This window comes from Saccopteryx leptura, chromosome 6 (genome assembly GCF_036850995.1).
Source record: "Saccopteryx leptura isolate mSacLep1 chromosome 6, mSacLep1_pri_phased_curated, whole genome shotgun sequence".
NCBI classification, from domain to species: domain Eukaryota; kingdom Metazoa; phylum Chordata; class Mammalia; order Chiroptera; family Emballonuridae; genus Saccopteryx; species Saccopteryx leptura.
In genome coordinates this window covers 33,415,451-33,435,474 of record NC_089508.1, presented here as the reverse complement: position 1 = coordinate 33,435,474, position 20,024 = coordinate 33,415,451, and the positions used below count along the sequence as shown (strand labels likewise).

At 47.0% G+C, this 20,024-nt stretch overlaps 1 protein-coding gene and 2 pseudogenes across 1 annotated transcript in view; 1 reads left to right on the top strand and 2 right to left on the bottom strand.

Moving 5' to 3' along the window:
• ZFYVE26 (zinc finger FYVE-type containing 26) overlaps positions 1-20,024 on the bottom strand; it is a 71,299-nt gene that overhangs the window by 27,865 nt on the left and 23,410 nt on the right. Inside the window, exons 15-25 of the mRNA XM_066388046.1 lie at positions 17,091-17,292; positions 15,691-15,954; positions 12,616-12,735; positions 12,359-12,523; positions 10,806-11,024; positions 10,086-10,188; positions 8,042-8,787; positions 5,797-5,993; positions 2,960-3,064; positions 956-1,078; positions 384-560 (exon numbers count right to left, since the gene is read on the bottom strand). Of these exons, the coding sequence (XP_066244143.1) occupies positions 384-560; positions 956-1,078; positions 2,960-3,064; positions 5,797-5,993; positions 8,042-8,787; positions 10,086-10,188; positions 10,806-11,024; positions 12,359-12,523; positions 12,616-12,735; positions 15,691-15,954; positions 17,091-17,292 (2,421 nt within the window). The remainder of the gene's footprint in view (positions 1-383; positions 561-955; positions 1,079-2,959; positions 3,065-5,796; positions 5,994-8,041; positions 8,788-10,085; positions 10,189-10,805; positions 11,025-12,358; positions 12,524-12,615; positions 12,736-15,690; positions 15,955-17,090; positions 17,293-20,024) is intronic.
• On the bottom strand, positions 3,760-3,918 carry LOC136377726 (small nucleolar RNA U3; annotated as a pseudogene).
• Positions 16,454-16,575, top strand: LOC136377936 (small nucleolar RNA SNORA42/SNORA80 family; annotated as a pseudogene).

Genomic DNA, 20,024 nt, shown 5'->3' with positions numbered 1-20,024 from the left:
ATCAGAGTTTCTTTGGAAGAGAGCCAGGCCCTGTCACAAGAGATTCAGTTTTAATTGATCTGGGGTGGAGGCGAACTACTGGTATTGTTTAAAAGTCCAGGCGATTCTCATACACGGTCAGAAATGAGATAGCAAATGCCAGGGAAAACAGAAAGAGCCCTTAAGAGGACCAGGTAAAATTCACTTTGGTGGGGGCAGTAAGAGAACGGCAAGTGCTAAGGGACTTGGCCAGGGTATGGAGGGCTGCTAGGATAAAGGTTTTATACAGCACGAGCCAAAGATGGCTGGCGCCTGGAAGAGCCACCAACAGGGCAAACTCTGAAGCGGGAGCTGGGTCAGCAGTCCCCCTCAGGGGAGCTCTCCCAGCACCCGATACTCCCTACCTTGGATCCCATGTATAGCGCCCGGATCTCACAGTGTCGGAGAGCAGTCAATTTTCCATAGAAGTGGGTGGTGAGGTAGTTGGCCAAGAAGTGAGAAGTGGCCAAGCTGGGGTGCTGGTCGAGGGACTGCTCTGTGACCTCGAGGCACATGGAGGGGTCAGGAATTCTTCGCAGAAGCTGTTGTGGGAGAAAAGTAGAGGAGAAAGGTGAGGCCTATAGAACAACTTAGTCCAGCCTTGTTCTGTTTGAGAACAAAGATTTATTCGTTTTGGACGAACCCCTCCTCTGTGCTCATTTTTCTCAGCACCCCCATAGCTTCACAAATGAGGGCTTGCACAGGACCGGAGTGCAGCAGAACCCGGGACCCAGCTGCCCCTCTGGCACCTAAAGCAGGGGTAGGCCCCTTCTGCTCAAGAGTCTGACTATAACCAGCTCCTGAAGGACAAGAAGGGGCAGATATGAGGTTGCGCGTATTTGCAGAGAATTAAGCAGGAACACAGCCATCTGATTTGACTAGCCTTCCTGTCTCTCCCAGCCTCCCCACCAAAACGGAAAAATGTTGGGAGTCTTACTTGCACAGCCTTTTCATGATCTCCTCTTTCTAGAAGGTAAAGAAGATGCTTTTGATGTAGGCTGATTAAATGTTCTCTTGGAATGGGGTACAGGCTGCCCCACTCCTCACACAGCCCATAATCCTGGAAGGAAACACACACACGCCTTCAATCCCTTTAAATGATTGGCCGTGGCATTCATCCAGCTTTTGCCTGATTTTTCTGAGTGATCTCGAGTCTGCTAAAGTCCCAGAAAGTTTGGTAAGTGCTGATGGGAACTTTACTACAGGATTAAAAAGGGATCATAAACTCAAAGGATTAGCGTGGCAAGGAAAGTTATGAAAACGATCAAAGTGGGCTGACTGCTAATGATATAATTTTCATCATTATAAAAAAGAACAGCAGATGACACACAGTGACTGACGCTTGGTGTCAGCCCTGAGAGACAGTGCAAGTGGGGAGACTGCCCAGAAGGAATAGTGCCCGCTCAGCGTTGATTGTGGCCTGGAATGTGCAGGTCCAGTTATTAGACTTTAAAACATTAAAAAAAAGTCCCTAACTTAAAATGTTGGCAATGAAATCAACACAAAAATAAAAATTCTGCAGACCAGCACTGGATGGGCCAAACGAACATGTTTGGGATTGGATTCTATCCTTGTCGCCCTTTGCTCTTCACCCCACCCCCTTTGGTGGACGCTGGATTAAAGTCCCAGAGAAGAGAGTTTCCAGGGCCTCGTCCAAGTATTCTAACGTGGTGGCGTCGAGAACGCCCTCCCACAGCTCTGCCTGCTGCTGCCTCCTTCAGGATGCTTCCTTGTTCCTCAGGCCACATTAGGTGTCCTGCTGATGTTACTACTACAGTCTGGGTTTACTGCTGTCGCTTGACACCTAATAATTACCTAGGAAGATGTCTCTCATCATCTCCCTTCCCAAACTGTGAGCTGCTCGAGGAGAAGGACTGAGCTTAATCATCTTTGTGTCACCACCGTCCAGCACAGTGCCCATCAAATAACAGGTATTTGATAAATGTTTTCTGGATGACTGAGCATCTGAATGAGCATAGCTCCATTTTGAACTATAGTATATCAGCTCCTTAAAAGGTAGATAACTTCAGTCCTGGCCAGTTGGCTCAGCGGTAGAGCATTGGCCCAGTGGGTGGAAGTCCCGGGTTCGATTCCCAGTCAGGGCACACAGGAGAAGCACCCATCTGCTTCTCCACCCTTCCTCCTCTCCTTCCTCTCTAACTCTTCCCCTCCCACAGCCAAGGCTCCATTGGAGCAAATTTGGCCTGGGTGCTGAGGATGGCTCCATGGCCTCACCTCAGGCGCTAGAATGGCCTTGGCCACAACAGAGCAACGCCCCAGATGGGCAGAGCATCGCCCCCTGGTGGGCATGTGGGTGGATTCCGGTCGGGCGCATGCGAGAGTCTGTCTGACTGCCTCCCCATTTCTAACTTTGGAAAAATACACACACACACAAAAAAAAGGTAGATAACTTCTATATGGCACTCAAATGTCCGAGAAACACATGAAGACATAACCAAGGTCACTAGTAATCACAGAAAGGAAAATTAAAACAATGACATATAATCCTATTGGCAAAAAGTGAAAAGTTAGACAACAGCAAAAGTGAGTAAGGATATGGAGCAATAGGAACTATGGCGGGAGTAGAAGCAGGGCAACTGATTTGAAGAGCAGTTGGTAACATCTTAGTGAAGGTGAGATGCTCATGCCTGCTGACACAGCAATTCCACTGCTACGTGTACATCCTATACCCAGTGTATGCAGTGTAGAAAGTCTCAAGTATGAATACAAGGTGATATAGTATAAAAGCATCAACTGTTATTATTTCTATACTTCTCTATATATTGGTAAATTCATACACACACACACAAAAGAAAAAAGAATGGGATGTAGTTATAAAAAAATGTGGACATTGATATGGGGGAAAAGGTATACACAACTAGCTAAAGAGTTGTAATTCTGCAAAGAGGAAGAAGGGGAATGCCAGCCAGGAACATGGTACCTTTGCTTCTAGAATCATGTTCATGACAGTTGATGGGTCCTCAATGCAACAGTTCCTCAGGGTCTGCCAGTCACTCCACACTGGGGTAGCCTGCAGACCTAGAATCTAAGGAAAGACAGAAAAAGCTGTCAAACCACAATGCTGCTTCTTCCTCCATTAACGACTCATTGGAGTTTCCATGGAGGAGCCATCCCTAAGTCTTTGCCCCGAAGTCAGGCTGTCATAACTTGCCGGGAGAGAGGAGAAACTGGAGCAAATGGGGTAAAGATTGTTTAGAGGAGAGCGAACCCATCAGGGTTCAAAGACTCAGTGGGGAGGGCAGGATTGGGGCCTTTCACTGTGAGGGCAGTTCTCAGGGGTTTCTGCACCTTTCAGCTTGTTCACCCTTCCAGGGCCACTTGTCCCAGGCTCCTCCATCTCAAAACTCTACTTAGATATCCTGCAGGCTTGAAAACTCTACGATAGCCTGGGATCATCTTTCATGCGGCATTTAGCTTTGCAAGACAAGGGCTGAGCAAGAGTGGAAAGAAGATATTTTTCACCTGACATTTTCCCCTGCCTTTCCCTGGTGGGGCTCTGAACTCTGTTCAGTTCCAAGTACACACGGAGAAACTGGCACATATTTTACACTTGCTGTCACCCAAATCTGTCTCCCCGAGCATCTGTATCTTGAATGTAACATATACCCTGCAAGAATATTTACTTTCGAAATTGTCACTTGAATGCATCCTTTCAAAATGGCTCTTGAAATTCAGCTGAAATTTAAAACATTCTTTTTTTTTTTTATATTAACTTACCACTCAGACTGCGTCCTCTCGCTCTTACTCTCCCAAAGGAAGAGAAGAATGATCATCAATAGCAAAAGGCAGTTGCACAAGCAACACCAAGAGCCGGCTTCACGCTCTTAAAACATTCTTTAAAAAGACATATTATGAGGTAAGTTCTATAAAAAACTCCTAAAAAATAACAAGAGACTGCAATGGACATAAAACATCCACAAAGCTCAAATATAGTGTGTCTGTAAAGTCATGGTGCACTTTTGACCGGTCACAGGAAAGCAACAAAAGACAATAGAAATGTGAAATCTGCACCAAATAAAAGGAAAACTCTCCCAGTTTCATACCTATTCAGTGCAGTTTGATGTGGGCTCATGCACAGATTTTTTTAGGGCTCCTTAGGTAGCTACCTTGTATAGCGTCTACAGACTCGTCATTGACTGACGGCCTACCAGAACGGGGTTTCTCCACCAAACTGCCGGTTTCCTTCAACTGCTTATCCCACCGAGTAATGTTATTTCTATGTGGTGGTGCTTCGTTATAAACGCGCCAACATTCACATTGCACTTTGGTCATGAATTCGAATTTAGCAAGCCACAGAACACACTGAATTTTCCTTTGTACTGTCCACATCTTGACTGGCATGGCCATGGGCTGCTCTGCTGTAAACATGGTGTTATGTCATCATCTGCGCATGCGCACATGCTGCCACATCATCCTGCAGAAACTGGGAGGGTTTTCCTTTTATTTGGTGCAGATTTCACATTTCTACCGTCTTTTGTTGCTTTCCTGTGACCGGTCAAAAGTGCACCATGACTTTACGGACACACTGTATACAGGATGGCCTGACCGGTGGTGGTACAGTGGATAAAGTGTTGACCTAGAACGCTGGGGTCACTGGTTCAAAGACCCAAGGTCACAGGCTCTGAGCATGGGCTCGTCAGCATGGGGTCACTGGCTTGAGCGGGGGCGGGGGTGTGTGTGTTCATCCACATGATCTCAAAGCTCAGCAGCTTGAGGCCCTGGTCAGTTGGCTCAGCAGTAGAGCATCAGCCGAGCGTGTGGAAGTCCTGGTTTTGATTTCTGGTCAGGGCACACAGAAGAAGCGACCATCTACTTCTCCACCCCTCCTTTTCTCTTTCTCCTCCTCTCTCTCTTTCCTTCCCTCAGCATGGCTCGAATGAGTAAGTCGGCTTCAGGCATTGAGGACAGCTCCATGGCCTCGCCTCAGGTGCTAAAATAGCTCAATTGCCAAGCAATGAAGCAGTGCCCCCAGATGGGCAGAACATCAGCTTCAGACGGGGGTTGCTGGGTGGATCCCAATCAGGGCGCATGTGGGAGTCTGTCTCTCTGCCTCCCTGCCTCTCATTTGATTAAAAACCAAACCAAACCAAATAAAACACCTCAGCAGCTTGAGTCCAAAGGTCACTGGTGTGAAAAGCCTAAGATCACTGACTTATACAAGAGGACACTGGCTTGGCCCTGGTCAAGGCACATGCAAGAAGCAATCAATGTATGTACAGCTAAAGCGAAAGCAACGACGAGTTGATGCTTCTCAACCTCTTTCCCCCTTCCTGTCTCTCTCTTACTCTCCCTCTCTCTTACAAAAAAACCCACAAACACACACACACACACACACATACACACACACACATACGGTGGGGCAAAAGTAGGTTTATCATTGTTTATATGAAAAATAATACAATTAATAAATAATAATACAAGAATAAACTCTGTGTTTTGCATAGTCACAACGGTAAACTTACTTTTACCCCACCCTATATATGTGAAAGGCTTTGTGGACTCTAAAGCATCATCCGATGTTAATTTTTTTATCCTTGTTGGATGCATATATAGTTAAAATTACAGGAATAAATGAAAGAGGAACCAGATGGGCAGCCTCCTTGCTATTTAACTAAGAACAGAAGCCAGATGTAAAGCAAAAGCCAGGCCTAGATTTTCAGTGTCTGAAAATCCACCACCATGTGAGAATAGACTAGACAGAGCTGGTAACAGGGTGAGAGGCCCATTTCCTTTCTCTTGATGCCACAGGGCCCATACCTTCTGATACACCCGCAGCTCCGCCAGCTTCCTCTGTAGTTCACACTTCAGTTCATCTGGGACGGCTGGGTCTGAAATGCAATAGGCCAGGATCTCCAGACACGACTCTAGGGGCCACCTGTCCACAAACTTCAGGGTTAACCGACTTCTCAGAGATGCATCCTTCACAGGAAACACATACTGCCAACCTTCTTTGTCTACAAGACAAAAAGATGCCCAGAGGCAGCAAACTTGGCACGGGAAGTACTCCTGAGTCTGGGCTACTTAAGAGAAGGGCTTTGTTCAGTTTCATGAAGCAGGAGCTTCAGGTCCATCCGACCTTAACTAGTTTTAACACTTGGAATCATTACTATATGGCAAGGAGAAATGTTATGTCCCTATGTTTTTCTTTATGTAAATTTAATCAGAGTCATAAGACTTAAAAAAATTTTTTTATATGGGAACAAGATCTCAAATGCTCCTGAGAACTCAGTTTTGCAGCTTCTTTCTTTCTTTCTTTTTTCTTTTTTTTTGTATTTTTCTGAAGCTGGAAACAGGGAGGCAGTCAGACAGACTCCTGCATGCACCCGACAGGGATCCACCCAGCACGCCCACCAGGGAGCGATGCCCACTGGGGGGTCGCTCTGTTGCGACCAGAGCCAGTCTAGCGCCTGAGGCAGAGGCCATAGAGCCATCCCCAGTGCCCGGGCCAACTTTGCTCCAATGGAGCCTTGGCTGCATGAGGGGAAGAGAGAGACAGAGAGGAGGGAGAGGGGGAGGGGTGGAGAAGCAGATGGGTGCTTCTCCTGTGTGCCCTGGCCGGGAATCGAACCCGGGACTTCCGCACGCCAGGCCGATGCTCTACCACTGAACCAACTGGCCAGGGCCCATAAGACTTTTTGAAGAAAGAGGATGAGAAGGAGAAAAGAGAGGAATAGGAAGGAAGAAAGGGAGAAGAAAGGAAGGAAGAAAAGACAGAACAGATGAAGCTCTCCGTGTCCTGGCATCTTGCACAAATAGCAATGTTCCAGACTTCAAGGAGTCAGTAGAACGTATAGTTTTGCCTGCAATTTCCACTCTGTGCCATATATAATTACTTGAAAGTTATTTCAGGTACACTAGCTTCACTGCCTCAATATCCTGTCATTATTACTTAGTAGATCTCTTTCTCTCCCACACCTATCTCAGAGCTGAAAAACAGACTCCAAGCAGTTAAGACCCTGTAACCAGTCAGTCAGTGGACCTCCCCCTTCTCAAGGACAGATGATCTCCTTTCCATAGGGAAGCCAGGCCTTCTACCCAGAAACCGTTCACTACAGCACGCCTGATCTTGCGCCCCCTAGTGGAGTTTTGTAGGTCATTGGCTGTCAACTCGGGTCATACACACATCAAAAATTTCCTAGGGGTACGGTTTATTTTTACTTCTTTCCTGGGGAGCTTTTAAAGTAGGTGTTGTCAAACAGGCCCAGAATCTGTTTTTTATAAATATCTTTATTAAAATATGACCATACTTATTTCTTTATATATCCTCAATGGCTGCTTTCCTGCTACAATAGAATTTTGAGTGGTTTCAACAGAGACTCTATGGCAGGGGTCCCCAAACTTTTTACATAGGGGGCCAGTGCACTGTCCTTCAGACCATTGGAGGGCCAGACTATAAAAAAAACTATAACAAATCCCTATGCACACTGTACATATCTTATTTTAAAGTAAAAAAACAAAATGGGAACAAATACAATATTTAAAATAAAGAACAAGTAAATTTAAATCAACAAAAACTGACCAGTATTTCAATGGGAACTATGCTCCTCTCACTGACCACCAATGAAAGAGGTGCCCCTTCCGGAAGTGCAGTGGGGGCCGGATAAACGGCCTCAGGGGGCCACATGTGGCCCGCGGGCCATAGTTTGGGGACCCCTGCTCTATGGTCTTCAAATCCCTTGAAGAAAAAAAATTGCTGACCCCTGTTTTAAAGTAAACATTTACCTAACTTCCACCCTGGGCTTTTGGGGATGGAGTTCAGATATTTGTGGTTTATAGAATTTTCCAGTGATTCTGACATGCAGGGTTGAGAATATTAGTTATGAATACATGCTCTAATAAAGTTAGATGAGACTGCTGCATCATTCACTATCCTGGGTAAGTTTCCTACCCTTACGATGGCACCTTTCTCTCGAGTTATCTGAGGATCAAATATGCCGATACACTCGGTGAATGCTGAATGCTATTTCCTCCCGCGAAGGAGGAGGCAGGGCGCTCCGCTCACCACACGCCGCAGCACAGCTCCGGACTGCATCCTGAACGCTGCTCCAGTCGTCCGCGTCTCGCCCGTACACTTCAGTGAGCTGAAGCGCCCGGGGCCAATCTCTAGCCAGCAGCGCTTCCTTGAAGGCCTCAGTGAGCACATCCGGGGCGACAGGAGAATGCAGGCCCAGGAGGACAGTGGAGAGGCTGGCATGGCCACAGAGACTCGCTGCCAGGCTCTGCTCCTGCGTGGAAGAACCTCGCAGGGGCTCCCAGGCAGCCAGGAGGAAGGCCTCAAACGTAGGGAAGTGTTCCAGAAGGCGCTCACACTCCCGGGCTACCTGCTCCGCAGTCAGAGGTACCTCCCTGCGACCACGAAGCTCCTTCCAGGACAGGCTGGGCTTGGAGACCTTTGTTCCCCGGGAAGCGCCCAGACAGGCCACCGTAGCCAGCAGCTTTGAGCAGGATTTAAGGAAGGCCAAGGCAGAGGAGGTGAGGGTTGAGGATGATGAGTCCCTTGGGGAGGAGCGGGGCTTTTTCTCTGGTGTGGGGTTCTCAGTTGGCTTTGGGGAGCTCTGCGTAGCAAGCGGGACGTCCTCCAGGCAGTGGGAGGAGTGCAGCTGGGCCAGGACGCCCAGCTGGGTCAGGAGGGATGATGTCTGCCGGCTTTGCAGGGAAGAGCACAGGGCAAGGGGCTCACAGCAGCAGTTGACAATGACCTTTGGCACACTCAGGCTGAGTCCCTCTCTGGCCAGAAGGGCTGCTAGCCTGGAGGGAGAGAAGAGGAGGCACAAGGCCTGAGTGAGAGCACAGGCACCGTCCCCTGATCTCAGAATTTCTTAAGTTTCCACAAGGAAATGTAAACACAGGCTCTTTAGTTGCCCCTGCCCCCACTTTTAAACACAAAATGTGGCCTGTTAGACATACTGCCCTGCCCTTCGCTTTTTTACTTCATAATATATCTGAGAGGCCCTGGCCGGTTGGGTCAGCAGTAGAGCGTCGGCCTGGCGTGCGGGGGACCCGGGTTCGATTCCCGGCCAGGGCACATAGGAGAAGCGCCCATTTGCTTCTCTACACACCCCCCCTCCTTCCCCTCTGTCTCTCTCTTCCTCTCCCGCAGCCAAGGCTCCATTGGAGCAAAGATGGCCTGGGCGCTGGGGATGGCTCCTTGGCCTCTGCCCCAGGCGCTAGAGTGGCTCTGGTCTCGGCAGAGCGACGCCCCGGAGGGGCAGAGCATCGCCTCCTGGTGGGCAGAGCGTCGCCCCTGGTGGGCGTGCCGGGTGGATCCCGGTCGGGTGCATGCGGGAGTCTGTCTGACTGTCTCTCCCCGTTTCCAGCTTCAGAAAAATACAAAAAAAAAAAATATATATATATATATATATATATACACATATATATATGTATATATATATATGTATATATATATATCTGAGAAATCTGTTCCTATCCCTTTACAAGCAGGCCCCTCATTTCTTTTTATAGTACCTAGTAGTCCATTATGGGAATAAACCATAACTTAACTAGTTTCCTGTTAGTGGACAATAAATTTTTCTGATGTGTTGCTATTACATATAGGACTGTAATAAAATGACTTTGTATATACATCATTTTCCACAGGTATAATAAAGCTGCAGGATAAATTCCCCAGCATGGATTGCTAGGTCAAGGGGTATATGAATTTGTAATTTTAGTAGATATGGATGAACAAACTGACTTCGCACAGAGACTTGTACCAATTTATATTCCACCAACAATCTATGAGAATGCTTGCTCTTTGACAGCCTAGCCAACTAATGTGTTATCAAATTTTTGGATTTTTGCCTATTCCCAATTGAAGGCTCTCCCCTTAATTTTATTTGTGACGTCAACTTTAGTGGTGGCAAGAGAGAAAAGAAGGAGGCACAATGAATTTGAATGTAGCTGTATAAGAGAAAATACAAATCAAGGGCAAAATCTAGAAGCCCCACTCCCTATTTTGAACCCAAGCCCAAGCCCACAGAGCGCTCAGTTTCCTTGATGAGACAGTTAGGAAGATCCACACTCGACTCCCACAGGGTAGCGCCTACCTGTCTGGCGGAACCTGTCGCTCCAGCAGGAGGTGTGACGCCAGCTGGGAAGAGCTCTGTTGCAGAAGAACAAAGGGGTTTCCTACTTTGACCGCTACATGATCTGCAAGGGTAAAGAAAGTGACCTCTGTTGCTTGCACCACTGACTGCAACAGTTCAGAGCCCTGTTTTTCAGAACCAATAAAAAAGTAGACAACCAAAGTCAAAACGAAGACTACATTGCAAGCTCTTCTGTTACTATTTTTTTAGGCAAACGGTATTCTCAGCATGACCGTGACCACAGGTTTGTGTACACCTTACCACTGCTCTAAAGACTTCCAACCATAGACAAGTTTCAGTGGGCAGGTCTAGCCACAAACAGCTTATCTTGCTCACCCAGCATGCAACACTGGCTCTGTGGACTCAAGTAACAGTCTGGACTCGTCTTAGATTTGACTCCTCTGCAGGGTCCTCAACATAATGGACTGAAGGTCTGAGAAGTATGTTTGAGTCATTAATGCTGTTAAAATTTATCGAGCACTCCTATGTGCTGTACAACAACTGTACTAGGTATTGGGGAGGCAAAGATGAATGACAGAGGAGAATAAGAGAAAACCTGATAAACCTAGCTTCCTTGGCTACTGCTGTGCCCAGAACCTCTCGACTGAGTATCTTTCTTCCTTGTTGCTCTAAACACCGGCAGACCAGTCCCACCTCTGCTTCCTCTTTCTTGCTGCTCACCAGGCTCAGAGCGCAAGCTCTGAAGGAGGACCGCAGCCAGGGTGCTGCAGTAACTGAAGAAGGTGCCCATGTAGTCAGTCTGTTCGCTGCCTGCTGGGGTCTGTTTGCCCAGGTTCTTCCGGAGGAGCTGGGTCTGGGTGTGCACAGGGTGGGCCTCTGCCTCCGGAGCCTTCTGGGCCACCTGCTCCACCAGGGAGGAGAGCGGGCTGCTCGTGGGCTCTGAGGGGAGCAGTGGCAGAAAAAGTGTGGGCTTTAGTCTGTGCATCCAGCTTTGGGTCAATTTCTAACACAATTACGTGAACGGAGCTTCTGTACACTACATGGGGCCTCCTATAGCTCGCATGTGACACATACGAAGCAGCTATAAAATCCTAAATTAGCCTGACCAGGCGGTGGTACAGTGGGTAGAGCGTCGGACTGGGATGCAAAGGACCCAGGTTCGAGACCCCGAGGTCGCCAGCTTGAGCGCGGGCTCATCTGGTTTGAGCAAAAGCCCACCAGCTTGAACCCAAGGTCGCTGGCTCCAGCAAGGGGTTACTCGGTCTGCTGAAGGCCCATGGTCAAGGCACATATGAGAAAGCAATCAATGAACAACTAAGATGTTGCAACGCGCAATGAAAAACTGATGATTGATGCTTCTCATCTCTCTCCGTTCCTGTCTGTCTGTCCCTGTCTATCCCTCTCTCTGACTCACTCTCTGTCTCTGTAAAACAACAACAACAACAACAAAAAACACCTAAATTGGTCACATATACAATTGATTCCCATCTAGGAAGAGTTCTGAGTCTGGAGAAATCAGAGTGGATGGTTTTGTTTTGTTTTGTTTTAAGATTTTATTTATTGAATTTAGAGCAGGGGTCTCAAACTCAACTCAGTATGTGGGCCGCAGAGCAAGATCACAGCTGTTCGGCGGGCCGCACTAGGTCTACAAAAGGCAACTGTTACGCAACACTTTTCTCACTGCAGTTGAAAACAAAAAAAAAATCAGTACAACAAGCACAATCGTACATGCAGTTTACTCAGTGTCACAAAACGACCAGAAACTGTAGTTCGCATCACAACTGCTGTTAACTAAGCTAATATCTAGCTAGGATGCTAGAGAAATGAAAAATACAAGTAGGCCCCTAGGCTTACTTAATTTTATCCAAAATATTTTGAACTTCGTGGATTAGTCTGCGGGCCGCACAAAATTGTTCGGCGGGCCGCGAGTTTGAGACCCCTGATTTAGAGAGAGAGAAAGGCAGTGGGAGAAGCGGGAAGCATCAACTCGTAGTTGCTTCTCATATGTGCCTTGACTGGGCAAGCCCAGGGTTTTGAACCTGCAACCTCCATGTTTGAGGCTGATGCCCTATCTATTGTGTCACCACAGGTCCAGCTGGATAGGTATTTTCACCCCAGTTTTTCTGGGGTGGGAATGGCTTTATAAAGTGCACATCAATCTTTTGGGGAAGGGTTGATCAGTATTCACTGAGTAACTTTGTGGCATAGTGCTCACTCCCGGCTTTTCCTCTTCCTAGTTCAGTCCTCATCTGTCCTTACACGTGGGCCGGTACCTGGCAGCTCGAGTGCCTCTCTTAGTGACTGCAGGCCCTGGTCCAGCTGCTGGGACAGGGTGGCGTGGCTGGCAGCACAGTCCTCGGTTAGGCTGGGCCAGCAGGTCTGAAGCAGCTCCGCAATGCTGCACCGGGGAGGGCCGCCTCCTCTTTCTTCTGCACTCTCTATGGAAAGCAGAAGAGGAAGAAACAGCCAAGTCTGATGCAGACCTAATATGCTGAATCCAGGAGAATAAAAAGGGAGAAAGGCAACTCACCAGATTTAGTTTGTCCGGCTGACGTAAGTGAGTAATTGAGAATCTTACTGATTTGCTGAAGAACAACTGGAAAACCTCGAATGCCATCAGCATTGAGGAGGGTGTGGTCTGTCCGTCGACCTGGGAACAGACGAAGGGAGAGGGAATACAGAAGAAATAGGTATTTTCCGGGATTGTTACTCAGTCCTGTGTGTACTTGTACGCTTTTATCTTCTCCTATATTAAGGAAGAAATATACTCTGTGCCATTTTGGGTGACAACAGCACACCTGGCTTTTCCAGCGTCTGGCTGAGGGTCTGGGGAGACCTCCCGCCAGACGCTGCAGCTGCAGTAGTGGCAGGCCGAGACTCCCCGACACTGCTGCCGGGACAGACCTCCCGCCAGACGCTGAGGCTGCAGTAGTGGCAGGCCGAGACTCCCCGACACTGCTGCCGGGTGCTGTCCCGAGCCTGGCTTTTCCAGGCCTGAGGGTAGGGAGACCTCCCGCCAGACGCTGCAGCTGCAGTAGCGGCGGGCCGAGACTCCCCGACACTGCTGCCGGGACAGACCTCCTGCCAGACGCTGAGGCTGCAGTAGCGGAGGGCCGAGACTCCCCGACACTGCTGCCGGGACAGACCTCCCGCCAGACGCTGAGGCTGCAGTAGCGGCAGGCCGAGACTCCCCGACACTGCTGCCGGGTGCTGTCCCGAGCCAGTCGGCACTCGTGGATTTGCCTTAGTACTGGCCTCAGCTGAGGACTTGACCAGATATCATACCTGTCCTCTAACTGCTTTAAGTAGGATCTTGCACTCTGACTAGTCTAGGAACAGTTTTATAAAAAGAGATTAATCATTATACCTTTCCTGTATCCCCATATACACTGGGTAATCTGGAAACACAGTTGGTACTAAAAGAATTCCTAATTGACTGACCTGGAAACATTTCAGCTACTAAGCAGTTTGAATTAACATCTCCTTTCATTTTAGAATGTTAAGTGCTAGATGAGGGGGAGGGAAAGTGTTCCCAAAAAAAGAGTTGTGTGGCCCTGGCCGGTTGGCTCAGTGGTAGAGTGTCGGCCTGGCGTGCAGAGGTCCCGGGTTCGATTCCCGGCCAGGGCACACAGGAGAAGCGCCCATCTGCTTCTCCACCCCTCCCCCCCTCCTTCCTCTCTCTCTTCTCCTCCCGCAACTGAGGTTCCATTGGAGCAAAGATGGCCCCGGGCGCTGGGGATGGCTCCTTGGCCTCTGCCCCAGGCGCTAGAGTGGCTCTGGTCACAACAGAGTGACGCCCCGGAGGGGCAGAGCATCGACCCCTGGTGGGCAGAGCTTCGCCCCTGGTGGGTGTGCTGGGTGGATCCCGGGCTGGTGCATGCGGGAGTCTGTCTGACTGTCTCTCCCCGTTTCCAGCTTAAGAAAAAAAAAAAAAAAAAAAGAGTTGTGTGTGCCACAGTATACTATCTTAGAAGGACTCTATGAACAGTAAAGGACATTTCAACCAATCACTCAGAAGTGATTTAGAGAGGTGTGCAGAAAAGTTAACATAGCAAGTCTGAGACTTCTATCCTTAGCCAGGCAGCTTGCAAGGTTGGCCTCTGGCCGAATTTGACTGATAAACGGTTTCCTATACTGATATAAAAACTTCCTGAAATGAGGAGAGGGGCTCACTGTGCCTGCACTCTTTGTACAGGGAGTTTACGGGGAACACCCGCTTTCCTTCTGCGAGTCTGGAATTTTGGTACACAATGGGTGCCTTTGTTACCAGCCCCCAGTAAAAACCTTGGGCACTGGGTCTCTTAACGAGTTTCCCTGTAGACAGCACCTCGCCCTTGTCACAACTCATTGCTGGAGGAATTAAGGCCATCCTGTGTGACTCTGCAAGGAGAGGACTCTTGGAGGCCTTCTGTCTAGTTTTCTCCAGACTACCCTATGATCCTTTTACAGAAATAAATCTTAGTCATGAGTATGACTGCATGTTGAGTCCTGTGAGTTCTCTAGTGAATCTCTGAGACAGGGAGTGGCTGTTCATATTCTAACTCAGGGGTCCCCAAATTACAGCATGCGGGCTGCATGCGGCCCCCTGAGGCCATTTATCCGCCCCTGCCGCACTTCCAGAAGGGGCATCTCTTTCACTGGTGGTCAGTGAGAGGAGCACACATCCTGTGCTCCTGGAGTACTATATGTGGTGGCACCGCAAAGCACAGTGTCGCTCACGTACAGTACTACCTTCCAGTGATGTGGGATGCACGCGTCACGGCTCCGGAAGCGCGTCATATCACTTGTTACGGCTAGCAGTGACAAATATGGAACCGGACATTGACCATCTCATTAGCCAAAAGCAGGCCCATAGTTTCCATTGAAATACTGGTCAGTTTGTTGATTTAAATTTACTTGTTCTTTATTTTAAATATTGTATTTGTTCCTGTTTTGTTTTTTTACTTTAAAATATGTGCAGTGTGCATAGGGATTTGTTCATAGTTTTTTTTTATAGCCCAGCCCTCCAACGGTCTGAGGGACAGTGAGCTGGCCCCCTGTGTAAAAAGTTTGAGGACCCCTGTTCTAACTTATTCACCATTCCTCCCTCCATGTTACTGAGAGAGACATGCTCCTCTCTCCCTTGCTGATCAGTCCTTCCAATGTTTGGGTTGTGAACTTTGCCTAATTCTGTCTTCATATTCTTTTTCTTCCTCTAAGAATTTTATGTACACATTTTAATATCATTTAATCTTCTCTCCAACTGGTATGCAACCTGGTTTACAAATTATGACTATTCCCAGGTTACTGTTAAGTGGGGTTCACTCAGAAGCGAGTGTAGTCTAAAGACACAAATTCCATTCACACCATGTCTAAATGTGTATTTATTCCTTGAATTTATCTATAAATCAGAAAAGAATTTCCCCAACTGATGACAGATTGCTGTCTAATAGGAAGGCAAGGCTCTCAACAGATTATATTTCTGCCATCGGATTGGACAGGAGGAAATTAACTAATAACTCGTGCTCCCTGTCCCTCCTCCCCCAGTAAGTACATTGCACATTCTATTGAGTATCTCAGAAGTTTGTCTGAGAAGTGAGGAATAAAGCTGGAGAAGCACACTCACCCCGGCTCTCGAGGCTACTGTTCAGACGTCGTTCCGCTGTTTCCAGGAGCTGCTTGCAGGTTTTCCAGAGCTGGCACTGAGAGCAAGCGAGGTCAAACGCAGCCATGGCCGGGGGGCTGAGGTCTTCCAGAACTTCTCTCAGGGGATTGGTGGGTTCCATGAGGGTACTGCTTATCCAAAAGTCCTCCTGAAGGATGGGGATGGGGTCTCCAGAGGTGCTGAGCAGCTTGTCAGTCACGTCCGAGATGGAGTAAAACACTATTCCTGGACACCCAGCAGTGGAGTAAAAAATAAGAGGTTAAAGTGATTTTGTATCCCACTTTCATTCTGAAAAGTAGTTACTTAAAAAATGTTTTAAGTCCTTCTGCACAGGCTATCTTCTACGCATATTAGGACCCGCACTGAAGCCCATGCATATGGATCACAACAATGGTGTGGGAAGGAAGACCAAGGGAAACTCAAACTGGCGTCTTCCAAATAGGATCTCAAAGTCGGTTGATAAAGAATGGGGTGGATTTGTATGCTAATCAGAAAAGATCTCTAAAACACACTGTGAAGAAAGCAAGGTAGAAAACAGAGCTTAATGTAAGAGCCCATTTATATTAACAACAAAAAGGAAGTGCATATAGATATATTTTTGAATAGATATAGAAAATTTATGGGAGAATAGAGAAGGAGCAATGTGTGATGTTACTTGACACACAGAGCCTAGACCAGTAAGATAATGTGAAGACACGGGACAAGATTCCATCTGCAAGAAAATGCATGGGTTTGGGTTTATGGCAGGCCTGTCCCCTGGGTCTCTCATAGTGCCCCATGCCAGAGCAAACTGTGGCCTCAAACCTCAGCCCATAGGCTTCGGGCACTGAAGGGGATGGCACAGAGAAAAAACGGAAGAGAGAAAGAAAAGAAATAATGAAGATGAGCTCTTGTGGTGCAGCCAAGGGTGAGAATTGAGATTTGTGACTCACAGGCCACAGATGTTATACACAACTTTTTCATTTTACTGAAAAGTTAAAAAAAAAAAATGTTTTATCCCTGAATAATTACATGGGAAGGAAATAAAGTTCTAACCAAAGCCAAGGAAATAAAGTTCTAACCAAAGCCCAAGACAGTGGGCACGAAAACACATGGTGAAAATAGCATTCGCATTCTTCAGTTTAGGTCACACAGGACAAGGAACGGAGTAGCCTGAGTGGCAGGTAAATGACCACCATGGTCAGGGAATGGGCATAGCTGGACACCGACTCTCAATAGGTCAGGACTCTGCTCTTCAAGGCAAGTGTCCCGCTCCGGGTTTCTGCTCACCGCACGATGAGCTTATCATTCGGGCGGCTTTTCCCCCGAGACCTCCTTCTCTGGCTACCTCACCACCTGTGGCGGCAGCAGGGAAGCCTCACCTGCCGCCGCAGCGCTGCCAATGGCCTGCAGAGTTGAGCGGCCACTGCCTGTTCTTCGAATGGTGCTGCTTCCCCCATCTGAGTTCTGGTTCTCAATCTTGTGCTCTACTCGGGCCAGCTCCTGGATCACCTCCTGGTAGCGCTCCACGAACATCAGTTCCCCTGCGCTGGGCGAGGACTTCAGGTTGAACATGAACACCACCTGGTACGGGAGAGGCAGGAGTGGGGGTTGTGGTGGGCCCGCTGGGTTGGGGAAACCCCGGAGCTATGGGATCTTCCTATCATTAGACGCTGGCCCTGAAACATCTGCTTTAAGGGTGGGAAGAGCAGCGCATGTTAGGAGAGTAGCTCAAATACAGAAGTAACTCATCCCAGCCAGCAGGAAAGCCACCAAAGCCCCAGTGGGAAGTGGTGGAAAATGTGGACAATTTCAAAGAGAAAACAGAGACGACTAATCCACAGATGAAAGATGTTCCCCCTTTCAGTAACCCAGGGAGTTTAAGTCATTTTCATACCATTTTGCAGCTATCATGACAAAGTGTAAAAATAGACCCTCAGGAGGTGGTGATAAAATAAACTGTCACAACTTTTCTTTTGGCAAGCAATTTGGCAATCCATAAAGCTTTAAAAAGGTTTATTGTCTTTGACTCAGTCATTTTCAAGAGAAACTTTCTTTTTTTTTTTTAAATTTTTTAAATTCATTTTAGAGAGGAGAGAGAAAGGGAGAGAGAGAGAGAGAGAAAGAAAGAGAGACAGAGAGAGAAGGTAGGGAGGAGCTGGAAGCATCAACTCCCATATGTGCCTTGACCAGGCAAGCCCAGGGTTTCGAACCGGCGACCTCAGCATTTCCAGGTCTCGACGCTTTATCCACTGCGCCACCACAGGTCAAGAGAAACTTTCTTAAGGAAAAAATTCATAAGACTTATTGCCTAAACGTGATTATCTTGGTGCTATTTATGACAACTGTTACAAGGGTAAAAATACCCTAATTGTTGAGTAACAGAAGAATAGTCTGACTATTGTAAGGTCATTGAATCAGTTACAAGGCAAATGTTAGAAAGGCATTATATAAAGTTTTCAATTCGAGCCTGACCAGGTGGTGGCGCAGTGGATAGAGCGTCGGACTGGGATGCAGAGGACCCAGGTTCGAGACCCAGAGGTCGCCAGTTTGAGCGTAGGCTCATCTGGTTTGAGCAGAAGCCCACCAGCTTGAACCCAAGGTCGCTGGCTCCAGCAAGGGGTTACTTGGTCTGCTGAAGGCCCGTGGTCAAGGCACATATGTATGAGAAAGCAATCAATGAACAACTAAGGTGTTGCAACGTGCAATGAAAAACTAATGATTGATGCTTCTCATCTCTCTCCGTTTCTGTCTGTCTATCCCTCTATCTGACTCACTCTCTGTTTCTGTAAAAAATATAAATAAATAAATAAAATTTAAAGTTTTCAATTTGAAATAACCTTGGCTATATAAAAGCCACACATATCTTGGAAAAATAATGGCAAAAACATATTTTACCTTTAATATTGGTTATAGGTAATATTATTTTCTTGTTAATGCTTTTTAATACTTACTTATAATTATGCATGGCTTATTCTGTAATCAGGTTTAAAAAATAAAGCTTTTTTTAAAAAATAATAATAATAAATTAAGGGCCCAGGAAAGGAGGAGGAAGTGAGGACATTCAGGGGTCAAGCATAGGCGTGTCCAGAGGTTCAGGTGTAAGAAAGGCTGGTGACGGTCTTATCCTCCCTAGAGGGTTAGAATGATCATTATCATGAAAGTATGGGACCTGAAATGACCAGAGGAAGCAAACACTCTTATCGTCTATAATTCTCCTCGGTTTAGTCCTCAACAACTGAACTCACACAAAATAAAAATTCTGGCCTACGTGTTGAGGGACGAGGACAGTGTGATAAATATACCAAAGGAGTGTCAAAAATTAGAATGGTAGGTTATTATGCAATTAAATTTAAATAGCAGAAGATTCTTCTATTTCTCACAGCTTGTACAGAATCCTCTCACATTTCCATGAGGGAGCACAAGCAGGTGTTTTATTTAACTCCAACTTTCAGATGAGGATCTAGAAGCTGAGAGAGGGTATGTCTTTCTTTCTTCTTGTGCTTTTCCCTAGACAACAGGAACATTTTCGTTTGGTAGCCCCTATACTTATATATTGAACTGGCATTCTATTTATTATTAAACACTCTCTGCATCATGATTTTTATGCACATAAAAATATGTATTTGTTCAGAGAAGGCTTGTAAGAATCAAAAATATTTCCATGTTTTGCCCAACCGGGCGGTGGCGCACTGGATAGAGCGTTGGACTGGGATGAGGAGGACCCAGGTTCGAGACCCCGAGGTCGCCAGCTTGATCACGGGCTCATCTGGTTTGAGCAAAAGCTCACCAGCTTGGACCCAAGGTCACTGGCTCGAGCAAGGAGTTACTCGGTCTGCTGAAGGCCCACGGTCAAGGCACATATGAGAAAGCAATCAATGAACTAAGGTGTCACAACGAAAAACTAATGATTGATGCTTCTCATCTCTCTCTGTTCCTGTCTGTCTGTCCCTATCTATCTCTCTCTCTGACTCTCTCTGGCTCTGTAAAAAAAAATAAAAAAAATAAAAATTTATATATATATATATATATATATATATATATATATGTATATATATTTTATCTATCTATCTATCTATCTATATTTATTTATTTCCATGTTTTGAAAATGGTGGGATTGGAGCTGAATGTTTGGTCTTGTTAAAACACTGTTTATGTTAAGAAAACAAACCAAAGATTCAACAGTTTAAACCTCGTCCAGTGTGGGTCTTGAAATCTGCATTGCTGAGGACTAGGCCTTGTACATGGAAACTCTCTCCTATTTGTGGTCCCTCCAATACTCCCAAGTGGCTCTGGGTGCACAGGTATCCAGCTTT